We start from the raw sequence: 12,633 nt of genomic DNA, 5'->3' as shown, positions 1-12,633 counted from the left end.
ATGTTTAGTCTTAGTCTTAAAATTAGTCAAACAAAAGGCTAGAAACATATTTTACACAAGTATATGAACACAAAAAAGTGGATGCAAGTATATGAAAATGAAAAACTCCTTAATCGACTAGAAGGTTATTGAACGGCTAGTGAATTGGTAGACCATCGTAAACTATCACTAACGTTAAGAAAAGCAGAAAGAAATTTAGACAAAATACCTAAATTTCTTAATCAACGAACTCGGTTTCTTAAAAAGAATTTGAGAAACGGGGCAATTGCTTATAGCTCGGTTGTGTTTTGTTGCATGCTAAAATACATAAATACAAAGTTTTGTGCCATTTTTGCATTTGCAAACTTAACATACTAACATATTTTGGAGAAAATCCATTCCGTTGAATGCATCTGAAGTAAATGTCCCATTATAAGCATAAGCCTGAATAAAACGTAAGTCATACAGTAGACGTTCAAGCAACCCATGACTAGTAATAATTTTGTTCACCCTCATTGCGTCAGAAATGCATTTGCTTCTGGGCTGCCTTTCAAAACCAACATACAGCAGGACAGAACAATGTTGGGCACACAAAGACGTGGCATATCTGACAGCGGCCCATTCTCACGTTATCTCTCAGGCAGCGCTTGAATTACACCTATTTTAGGCTTGAAAGCAGCAGGGGGAGGCTTTACCTCCGCTTTCATCTCGCACTCGCCTCTCTTTACTTCACTTGACTCTTTGTTTTGTTTCCCTAATGCGTCTCTAAACCCATCTTAGGGTAGAAATGGTGCAGAACAAATCCTGACTTCGAGCCTTGGAAATTAAAAGACAGCGCAGGCCCCGATCCGTCTGATGAAGAGATATACACGCGGAAAAGAGACGGAATAATCGGATAAACCGTGATCTCGCGCTTCACGTCTCAACGTGTACGGGGAGATCCTTAAACCCACAGAGATTTGTTTCTGATGATTATGAAACCTACTAGTCGGTGGCTTGCCTGGATGACTAGCTGATCAATCAGATCAGACAAGTCCTGTGTAATTAGCTTAGTTTCAGTTCAATTGACCTAAAAATACACATTTAATCATGTTAATCACTAATTCAATTACCAATAAAAATATCAACACAACAACAAGACATTAAAAAACTGTCATTGAATTTCCTATAAATTACTGTAGATGGTAAGTAAATCTTTATTTTAGTCTTAATTTAAAAAATTGTTGTTCTAAACAATTTACACAGATATACCAATGCAAAATGCAATGGCCAATATTGGGTTTGCAATGATAATACGATGTGTTGACCCAAAACGCCCACCTTTAACCACTGATTTGGCCATTATTGGGCCAGCAATGATAATACGATGTGTTGACCCAAAACACCCACCTTTAACCACTGATTTGGCCATTATTGGGCCAGCAATGATAATACGATGTGTTGACTCAAAACGGCCACCTTTAACCACTAATTTGGCCATTATTGGGCCAGCAATGATAATACGATGTGTTGACCCAAAACGGCCACCTTTAACCACTAATTTGGCCATTATTGGGCCAGCAATGATAATACGATGTGTTGACTCAAAACGGCCACCTTTAAGCATGATTTGGCCATTATTGGGCCAGCAATGATAATACATCGCGCTGACCCAAAAATGGCCACCCTCAACACTAAATCAGCCAATATTAGGTCAAAGGTCTTAACATTAGCATGGCTCTAACTCTTAATTCTAGAAGAAAACAAAGTTCTATTCAAGAGTTCTAAAACACTTGAGACTTAAACTCAAGTTTTATCTTAGTTTGCTCTTACATAAGGCCAAGGAGCCGGTGAGCAGTGGAGACAGCAGCAGGGCACTCAGGGAGAGCAGGATAGGCAGGTGGCTGGCTGGCATCATGTCGCAGATGACCTCTGACCTGGCTAGAGAGCCACGGCCCCACAGGCTGGAGACGAAGGGTCGGCACGCTTGACGTTTGGTACTCTGGAGGAAAGATAACAGGAGAATGCTGATGAGTAAGGACGCTCACGGACACAGACAAGAAAAACACAGAAATGTTAACATTGTTTCACCAGTCAACCATCAAGTACATTCACAGGCTTCAGCAGAATGCTCAGTTTGAGCCTGTTCATACTCCCTCAGACTCCCAATTACAGTTTCACACAACTCATAATTAGTCAGACTTTATCACTGGATCTTGTCATTATTTACTTATCCGCCCATCTTGTAATTACCAAGACACTCATCAATATTTCAGACGCGTCTCTTTGTTTTAGCCAAATTGCTATTAATCCCCCCGTCACTGCTTTCTGCCTTGGGAGTCGACTCGCGGGTTGCTGTGTTTCTCACACATGCGAGGCGGAAACCCGGCGAACGTGCTTGTACACCATTTAATTAAAGATGGCAAGAACATCAGATGGCAAGATGGCAAGAGACGCACGAACACGTGTAGCTGCTTTCGGAAGCGCTCGATCACGTCGAGAATGAAAGAGATGTTGACATGAAGCACTGGGACTCTGTAAAGAGTGACTGCGGCATCTGTTGATGAACCTCCAGGCCTCTGTGACTCAGTAAGGGGCTTCAAAATAGCTGCAGTCCAAGATGGCACTTTTTTTTTTTTAAATTCATGCCACGGGGAACAATACTTTTCATTTTCTAGAAGAAATAAAAAAAAATGTTCTAGCTTCAAGCGCAATCAAATATTTGTATAAAAAATTCTACAAAAAAATAGAGAAGTCATCGACGCTGAAACTAAACCATCAAATGTCACCAAGAAGCCAAGATATCTATATGACTGTGGGTGCCGACATAATGCACTGCAACAGTCCACTATTCTTCTCCTCCTCGGAGGGCACGTGAAACCCTTCAAACTTTCATAATACGTCTAGTGTCCTTCTGCTGCGATCGACACACTAACACAGCCATCACACACACACACGGCGTGTCAGTCTGCATCGCTGTTTGTGCTCCTCTAGTGTGGTGTGTTCTGTTTCCAGAGAGCCTGGAAGTCATAATGCGCAAGTGAGGACCTAGCGACAGCTGGCTTGTCAGCTTGGGGTTTCCTGTCAACCTGCATGGCGACACTTGAAATGCTGCCTCACATAAACAATTGAAAACGTCAGTCGAGGGATTCGGCTCTGGAGCGCCACAAACAGAGGGCCAAAGCAGGCACGGCATGCCCAGACAAAGAGGAGGAATATGTGCGCCCTGATTTACGACGCGCCCCTGCACTGGCTGTCCAAATCAGATTCCAAATGCAGCTCCCGTTCATGATGTCTGAAGTTTCATTGCACCAGTGTGCTACAACGAAACGCAGACTAACAATGCATTCATCAAAGGCAGTAAATTTGAAACACGCTTGGAGTGAAACAATTCAATTTCATGAATGCAAAAAAGTTTTGGTGCAAAAGTTACTGAACCCAACTGACATCAGAAAATAGATGTTTCACTTCATGTTCCTCACTTTGGCTTGCCCCAAAAGGCTGGGTAATTAAGCACATTTCAGCTGCACTGTCATGCAATATGCACAAGGACCTTTGTGAATAAATAATTGAGCTGTACAGAGAAGTGAATGTTATGGACTTGTTCGGGAGCGACACTACATGCACAGCCACTACGCAACAACTTATGCATCATGCCATTACGGTTTGGCATGCCATTCTTAACAATGTGTTGCTTGCATTTGATGCTAATTCAAAATCATGCCACACTCTGTACATACAAACAGTTTTGGTGCAAAACTCCATACCTCAAAAACTCCAAATAACCCAAGCTATTTTAAACAAGCCATTATGAGCCAAGGATACGCCATGCCTGTGGATACCAGCATTGAACCACTGACAGTCAGTCGAGCGGCTCGCGAGACGTGCATTTATGCATGCCCAGGTCTTTTATCTTTCCAGGTCTTCCTATCTCCTATCTTTCTTGCTACCTCCAGTCAATGGCTATATGCCATACGAGTGTGTTTTTTCTTTTTAATGGAGAGCACCAGCAGCCAGATGCAATCAGAGCTGGCTGGCTTCCCAATCCTGCACGTTTCCATGAATTAATAAGGCTAACATGTCAGATTCGCCACTGAAATGGAGAGATATGACGACAGACAGAACAGAGAGTGAAAGATTGAAAGATCTGGCATTTCAAACTGGGGCGCACGAAAAGATGCATGCCCTGCAGTCGCAGGAATAATAGGAGTGTTAAAATGGGGCAAGACACAACTGAATTGTAGTGCGTGAACAGAAATAACAATCTTCTTCTAAATGAATGCTGAAGAAGAGTTGTAAACATATGGAACAGCCAAGTACAAACTGTGGCTGCAGAAAACGCATGCTGCATTTAATGCACTTGCATTAATGTGAGTGATGATACGAAAACAGAAAGAGTTTTGTGCATACAGTACATGAAGCAGTCCGTCCCGATTTGTGCAACCAGATTGATGCAAGAACGCAAAAATCTGCTTGCAGCGCATGCCAATGAAGAAACTACCATGCAGAAACAGATGCAGCTGCAAAACAACTGGGAGGACGATAGTGTGTGTGAGAGAGAGATTTGTAAAGCTGGATAATCAGAGGAGGAAGCCAGATCGGAGTCCCCAGTGTGTCTGTGTGAGGGAAGAAAGCATGGCGAACGTCCAATTAAAACTCCCAATTAAGCCCCCCAGAGAGCGTTCCTCAATATAGAGATCAAACCACTGATAACCGCGCAATCGGCCGTGATCGCAAAGACATCGTGCTACAACTTGTCCGCAACGCTCTCTTAACCCCTATAGTCACCTCTGACTCAAGATATTGTAGGTGATAGCATGCTAGCAGGGCTGCTAACATCCCAATGCTAAAAAGGAAGATTTATCAGTATCACATGAATGCTAATTAGACTTCTAAATTAGATAAACAGATGATGCACGCTGTGAAGTGAGTAGCGTGTCATTATGCACAATCCTGCCGCCAAAAATTAGTGGGAAAGAACACGGGATCCAGATTTTTAGCTGGGTCCTCTGATTAGATACACGCACTATAATGAGATGCTTTAAAACCAGATTCAAGACAAAGGACCTCAGAGGGGTCTAATAAAACAATGCCGCGGCCATTTCTATTTACGAGCGAATGTAATATCCCTTAAAGAGCCCCTCGTAATGGCGCCATTCCCTCCGTATGCTACAGGCAACAGGGGCCCTTGTGAATGGCTCTTGATTCAGTCCAATTATCAAGGACACACACTTCTCCTGCGGTCACACACACTTATGTGTCTGTCCGCGGCCGTAAAGTGAGAGAGCTCGAACACACACACACACACACACATCTGGATTTGATGTCAGCACCAGATTTGCCTGTGTAGTCCAGGTGGTTAGAGTGCGTGTTTGTCTTTCTTTGCTGTCCAAGCTGCCATTTTTAATAGTGCACAAAGAGAGGTCAGCATTCGTCCCTACGGCAAATTCAGCCTGAGGTGCTTTCACAATTCAGCTACCATTTCCACTGCAGTTCTGACAGTACAGCTGACATTTAAAGGCAATGGTAAATCCAAGTTTGTATCGTTTCTAACAAGTATACAAAAAAAAAAACACTGAAATACAATAACAAGAACTCAGAGAGTTGCTGTACTTGTGACACAAAAACAATACTGATCTGATGGTACATCCAACCTCCTTACCTCACTGGAAGCATTTAATGATACTTCACCAATTACTTTCCATGCTTTCTGCCCTAAATAATCACTAGTACAAAGTAAATGTCACAAAAAACGTATTTTATGTTAAATTGTTATTAAAATAAATATAACAATCAAATTACTATAAATATACTAAATACTATAACATTAAATACAGAGCAACAAATACTGCCAATGTTGAATAATCATATGCATTTGCATGCATTTGTGGAAGCGTTATGTAAATATCTTTCCCCAGTTCTATCCTCTCCCTCTAATGCGCCACGCAGATGCATAACAATCACAGCATTATCAGGTGCTTGCTTCTCATTTGAAGGCACACACCTGCCATCGCCATCATGGCTGCAATCCACAGAGACACAGCGAGAAGACAGCAACGTCTTCTGTGACCAAAGCCTCCTGCCTTAGTGTTTGTTTACAATGGCAGCGAGATGATCTACAGCCTTTCCCTGCGCTGCAGATGTGCCGTGGAGCCCAGATGAAATGTTTGATGAAAAATAACACAGTGCCTGTCTCCACTTAAGATGCAGAACAGTGGCAGAGAAGAGAGAGGCAAGAGAAGCAGGCAGAGGGCTTTTGCCAAGAAAACGTCTTTCTCCTATATCCTCTCTAAACAGCCGTTACATAATTCTGAGTCTTGAGTACAACCAGAACGGTTGTGTGTGTACGCGTCAGAACAAAGTGAGCGCCGCTTCACGCTGATATGTCATTCTGAGAAAACCAGGTGGCACGTTTGACCTTTGCGCTCTCAGGGAGATAAATCCAAGAGTCCTTTCACTTCTGTGAGAGGAACAGACGTGCTGCAATGCAGTCAAACACGCCACTCACATAAAGCTTGGAGGCTTTTAGCTCATATCCGTTAGCTTTGAGGCTAACATCTATGTGCTACCACACGCCTGAACAGGGATGAGAAAAACCTTTAGAAGATATTCACATCACAGTCCAACCTACATTTTTATCCAATAAAATACTCTATAATGAGAATGTCCCTATTCCCCACTACTAGCTTCAACCGACTAGCAAAGTATAAAGTGTAAATATAGTATAAATTGGATTCCCTGGGAATCAAACCAATGATCTTGGTATTGCTAATGCTCTGCTAGTTGAGCTGCAGAAATGTCAACACAGCACTAGTAAAGACAATTATTTTCCAAAAGTGTTGGTTAGCTAAAATGGAAAAGCAGTTGGATATTTTCAGTGTAGGACATGTTGTCTAAAAGACAGGTCATTGAGTTTTTGACATGCTCGACTGTACTATTCACAAAAGCCAATTTATTTACAAATTTGGCCTGACTGCGATCTGCATTAGTCCTTAAAAGAAGAATGACGCCAAGCCATCTACATGCAATGCCTTCCCAACTAAGAGACCCAACCAAGAGCTTTTCGAAGGCCACCCTAGAGTCAGAAATATCGGCACACATTTATATTCCGGACCCCAGAACGGAATACAATTACATTAAGCATAGGTGCCCCTTGGAAATTGGAATAGTTTTCTTAGCTGGGTAAGTAGCACCTCTACATAGTTGCTACGCGATTGCAGCATGCAATCATTCAAATCAAGGTAAATAAATTGTTATTTGGGAAGCTGGCAACCTATGATTCGGCAGCTGCTCCGGAGGATGGGACGGTTCCTTTCAAAGGTGGACAATTACGCTGCCACTCACTTTTATTGGCAGCGCAGCCTGAGGCGGGGTGGATGGACTGCATTAGCATTCCAGCACTGCACATCCATTTAGGCTAGGTGTAACCACACTGCCGCAGGCAGGATGTTAGTGCTCTACACTGCAGACAACATCCTGGTCTCATGGCAGGAAGCAAAGAATCCCAACATGAATGCAAGCTCCTGTCTTATACTGACAGTGGGATACAATGCATTCTGGTATTTGGGCAGTAAATGGAACACAGGTAGTTTTGTTGAACCTAAGTGCACTAGCATATCCTCCTCTGTGCTGAGAGGCAGTTTGCACCTGAACTACACAAGTGGAGCTGTTCAGATTAAGAGCTCTTTCCTCAAGGACGCCAGCACCCCCCAGAACCATTAACTGAAATAACTTCGTAGTGCTAATTAACAACCCCAGGGTCAATTCGTCACCTTGTTTATACATGCTCCACTCGACAGGGCCTGCACCGAATTTGAAGAGCGCTGCAGTAATAGTGGCTGTTTCAACAAATGGGGAATTCAGATTTTTTCGCCCCTTTACTCACCATAATAAAACCATTTTGCTCAAGCATGTTGACTCCTCACCACTGTAATTACATGACAGCGCTGTGGTGAGTGGGTGCAGAAGTGTATAATCTCATTCTGACCGCGACTGGAGCCTCAGGAGAAAGCACAGTGAGGCAGACGTGAATGTGTGCGAGTGAGGTAAGTGTCCCTGGGTTCATGACTGGGCTGAGTAGATGCAGTTCCCTCCCCTCAGCCTGCTGAATCCAGAGAATGAGAGAGAGAGACGTGTTGAAGACAGAAAACAGATGGCCAGGTTTGGGTTTGAGTCTCCTGTCTGTCACCTCCCTCCATCCCAGCTCGAAAATAACAACTGGCCACTTTTTACGGCTATTATAAAAGCTGCAAGGAGGAAAGGCAAATAGAGTTCCGGGAGCTCTCCCACAGTTGTGCTTTCCCAATCTCACTGACTGGGCTGCATAAGGGCGAGATTGTAGAATCCGAGGTGAGGTGACCCCACATGCTCTGTAGGAATGGGGTAGAGGGGTTGTTAGCCTCAACTTGGGCAGCTAGATATTCTGATGAGTCCCTGAACAAGCCGCTGAGGAAACAGAGACTACACTGTCCGCATATGAATGTACCACTCATAAACAGGCACCGAAACACTAGGTTATTGTTGGAGTTCGACCTCATGAAGGACAAGCAGTGTTCTTTGAGGCTCAGCGCTGATGCTGTGTTGCATCAGAATACGCCCTGACCAATGCCCAACAAATCCTTCCCTGGCCACCCAAAATAAGTTCTTATTACCTCTTCAGACAACTGAAGACTTGCAGGAGGGATCAAAGGTGAGAGGCCAAGCAGCTGGTTAAAGCTCTTTTTTAGCCATGCAGCATTCTTGTGCTCCTTGTTTGTAACCACACTTGTTGGCAATAGTATTGCAAGACCATCAAAAACAAATGCATTCAACTCCTACGTGTGCACGCAATATAAACAGCAGCATTAAAAGATGGCAGCATTGCGTGCCGTGAACAACCCTGTGGGGGCTTCATTCGTGTCAGGAAACTGGCCCTTTTCAACACTGTATCAGGCGTGAAGTCAGAGCTGCACGGTGTGAGGTGTAGTCAGCGTGAGAGCAAGAGGCGCCTTCGTTTCTTCATCTCTAAAGAGATCTGACAGGCCCTCTGAGCTGCGAGACAATACTTCGACTTAGCTGTGGCGCATCAGCCACCCCACGGCCTCCAGCTCGTCCAGAGGGTCCGAGCGGTCAAAGAAATGACAAACGTCGGCAGAACGAACAGGTAAGAGGACGACAGCGTTACACCAGAAGCCTCGCTCTGTCCTTTCGCAGAATCTCTCCATCAACAATGCTCAATTGACTCGCATTCATGGAACAACGGGCCTAAATAAGGGAGCGGAAATGAGATGAGTAAATCTGTCCTTGTTCAGGGAAGGACAGAGAGTGAGAGAGAGAGCACAATTGGGTCAATCCGATGAATCGATCTCGGTGATTGGTTGACTGGGCAGACGGAATTGACAGAGGAACATTTTCCCGAAAGCAAGTCAGGCTGATTATAAAACAATCAATTTTTCATTACTGTAACAATTGGCAGCGCTGACCCACAACGTGGAATTCTGGAAAAGCTAATTCAATACTATAGGTTCGATGACTTGTTAGAGATCCTGCTATTAGCCAAGGAACACTCAAAGCTCTCGTGAGATCCATAATCAGATGCAGACAAATAGACTCTAATTCTTATCTTAGATACAGCTACTTTATTCTCAAACCTAACATCGATACTCTGGGCTAGAGTTTCTTTGTGTGCACAAGGAAGCAGAGAGCAGTTCTGTTCATTACAGACTAGGAAGCCCCCCTTCTCCTTCTCCTTCTCACCGCCCAAGTCTCGTTAGTACCCGCTGAGCGTGAACGGGAATGTGTGGGCCGACTTAATCAAAATCACTCGTGGGGAATTTGAATACTTTAAATTAAGAAGCTGTGACGCTCTTTTCTCCTGGTCTCTCCGGTCCAGCCACCTGGTGGGCACGTCTGCTGATTACGAAGAAACGGGTAGGAGGAGGTGCCAAAGAAGAGCTGAACATATCAAGTGGTGAACCACCAACTGTGCTAGAAGGGAATGAATTTAAAAAACAAACAGAACTTTACGTTGCCATAGTTATCATTTTGGCTCCCTCAAAAGGGGACGTTTCTGTTCAAGTGGTACACCCTTGAGTTATTACTATCACCATCATCTATTCCTCTAAGGTGTGTGAGCTCTAGGCCCTCAAGTGCACTCTGGGATGACAGCTAAGGGTGGTTATGTGGCATCATTTAGGGAGGTGCTTGAAAGAGCCAGGATGGAGCTGTCAGCGGATAAGTGTGCTTGCTTGCTAAACATGTGATGCTAGTCCCTCATTCCATCTGTTTGATCATGAAGAGGGGGAAGAGTACAGTGAAAAACGAAGAGGGTGGGAGAGAGCAAAAGAAGCAGGTTTCGGAAAACCTGGTAAAAGAACTGAAGGCTGTCATTCCAGAACAGCCCAAGCTGTTCGGCTGTCGTCAGGCGAGCTCAGCAAGATGCGGCCTGCTCCATATGGCTTGCTCGGATCTGCCATCTCAAGGGAAGAGCTGCCTGCCTGCATGTTTGGGAAGAACGAGAGAATGTGCGATTGTGTTTCACTCTGAAACGCTCATGTTTATGCAGAATATCAAGCCGGGTATTGTTACAGCTGTCCAGTTCTGTCAAAAATAGAAGCAGAAGCCTTTCCCAAGATGTATTTTCTTGGCAAACCTCTGCATTGTTGAGTTTCCAGAGTGCTTTAGAAATCATATCGTGTCCAAGAGAAACTTTCCACCCCATACCTTGCTAGGGGAGATGCTTTCTCCCAAGCCTAGCAACCTTGAGCATATTCCCATGGTGAGAATGTGGGATCCAGACAGGCTCAGCAGACCAAATCTAACAAAGGTCTGATGTTTTATAACAGCAACAACACCTGAAAAAAATGAAAAATCCAGCGCCAATGGCTGTTTAAAAATAGTAAATCTAAAATTAAGTTTGGTTTATTCTTACAAAATGTGAAAATTGTGACAAAAATTCATATTAAAAGACAAAAATTACCCAAATTTGGGATTTGGGATTTTTGAGATTTGAATTTGGGTCAGTTACGAAATGTGCAATCTATATCTATATATATTTAAACATGCACTCGTCAAAGACACGCAAGTGTTGTATGGAAAACATTCCCTCTCTCTCTTCCTCTCTGATCAAGCGGGGGCAATAAGAATTGTGCAGTCTTGTGCGAGCAAGAGCTTGATTAAGCAAGTGTGAATGGTAACAAGGCCCGAGGGGCCAAACAGCCAGGCAGTAGGGATTACAGAGTGGGATTGAATAAGCTCATGTATGGAACACACATGAGAGAAACTGTGCAGGGAGCCCTGTTTACTAGAGCAACATATTCCCCAGAAGCACACGTATGGGGGGTGGCTTACACACATGCAGGGACTACATGGTGGATCGAATGAAAACAGATCTGTCTGGAGTCACATAAAAATGATGGACTAGAACAAATATACTTGAAATACAGAGGTTACACCCAAACGGGCCATATTAAGGGTAGTTTCTGTGTGCTCAAGTCAATTTAGAAGCAAGAATGTGAACCGCCACAACAAAAACACTGGAGAAAACAACATTCATATATTGCACAGCCAATAAACTCAACGTTTCTTTTAATTTTGCCCAATAAATCTCAAAAATGAAGTTCTATTTGAAGCTCAATTTAACTTTGAAGCTACTAGAACACAGAATTACTGAGGAAAATGCACTGTTTAGTTTGCATACTGCAGAAGAAATCTCTAGAAATATTTTTGGGGTTTTTGTGTAAAGGATGATTTCTAGATCCCACTTGCTAAAGACAATGTGGCAAACTAGAACACAGAATATTAAAAATAAAGTGCAGAATACAATATATCCTTGAAAATATAATTTTGTACGGTATTCCATTCCAAATGTGCAATTTTTTAAAAGCTTACATGCAGTATACAGTATATACTGCACCATTTTTCAGTAAAGATTAAGCTAGTAATTACCAATTAGTAATTATCAGTAAGGAATAAGATAGAATTCCATTCTAAACTTGTTTTTGAAGACTATTATGCTGCACAACTTTTAGTAAAGCGTAAGCTAATATTCCATTCTGAACATGCAGTTTTAAAAACTAGTATGCAGTATGTAGTATATGTTTCACGATTTGATTTCAAACAAGCAGTTTTAAAAACGAATATGCGTTATATATTATTGAACAATTATTAGTAAGCAGGAAGCTAGACTTCCATTTTGAACATTCCGTTTTTAAAAACTAGTACTGCATAATTTTCAGTAAGGAATTTGCATGAATTCCATTTTGAATATGTTGTTTTTTAAAAACTAGTATGCTGTATATACGGTGTATTTTGTAGTAAGGAGTAAGCTAGTATTCCATTCTAAACTTACAATTTTTAAAAGCTAGTATGCAGCATACAGTATATAATGCACACTTTTCAATAAGTAATAAGCTGGAATTAAATTTTGAACATACTGCATAATTTGTAGTAAGGAGTAAACTATTATTTCATTCCAAAACACAGTGAGGGTCTGTGGTGCAGCGTAGCTCAGTGAGTGTGTGCTAAGGGCCAGATTTAGTATGTGTGTGAGAGAAAAGGATGGGGTCAGTAAGAGAGGAGTGCAGCCGGTCGCCATCGCTCCCTGTGGAAATGTGAACCAGCTGTGGCATTCTGGGGGTTGATGCACTGGGGCTGATAACACTGGGCCTTTTGTCCATCTGCCCTGACTTTCTGACA

General features: G+C 42.9%; 1 protein-coding gene across 1 annotated transcript in view; it reads right to left on the bottom strand.

Moving 5' to 3' along the window:
* The window catches only part of LOC113084382 (receptor-type tyrosine-protein phosphatase S-like), a 104,186-nt gene that overhangs the window by 26,409 nt on the left and 65,144 nt on the right, over positions 1-12,633 (bottom strand). Inside the window, exon 4 of the mRNA XM_026254829.1 lies at positions 1,792-1,960. Within this exon, the coding sequence (XP_026110614.1) occupies positions 1,792-1,876 (85 nt within the window). The 5' untranslated portion in view covers positions 1,877-1,960. The remainder of the gene's footprint in view (positions 1-1,791; positions 1,961-12,633) is intronic.

The sequence above is a fragment of the Carassius auratus genome, unplaced genomic scaffold, assembly GCF_003368295.1.
Source record: "Carassius auratus strain Wakin unplaced genomic scaffold, ASM336829v1 scaf_tig00040019, whole genome shotgun sequence".
NCBI lineage: Eukaryota > Metazoa > Chordata > Actinopteri > Cypriniformes > Cyprinidae > Carassius > Carassius auratus.
This window is presented reverse-complemented; position numbering and strand designations above follow the sequence as displayed.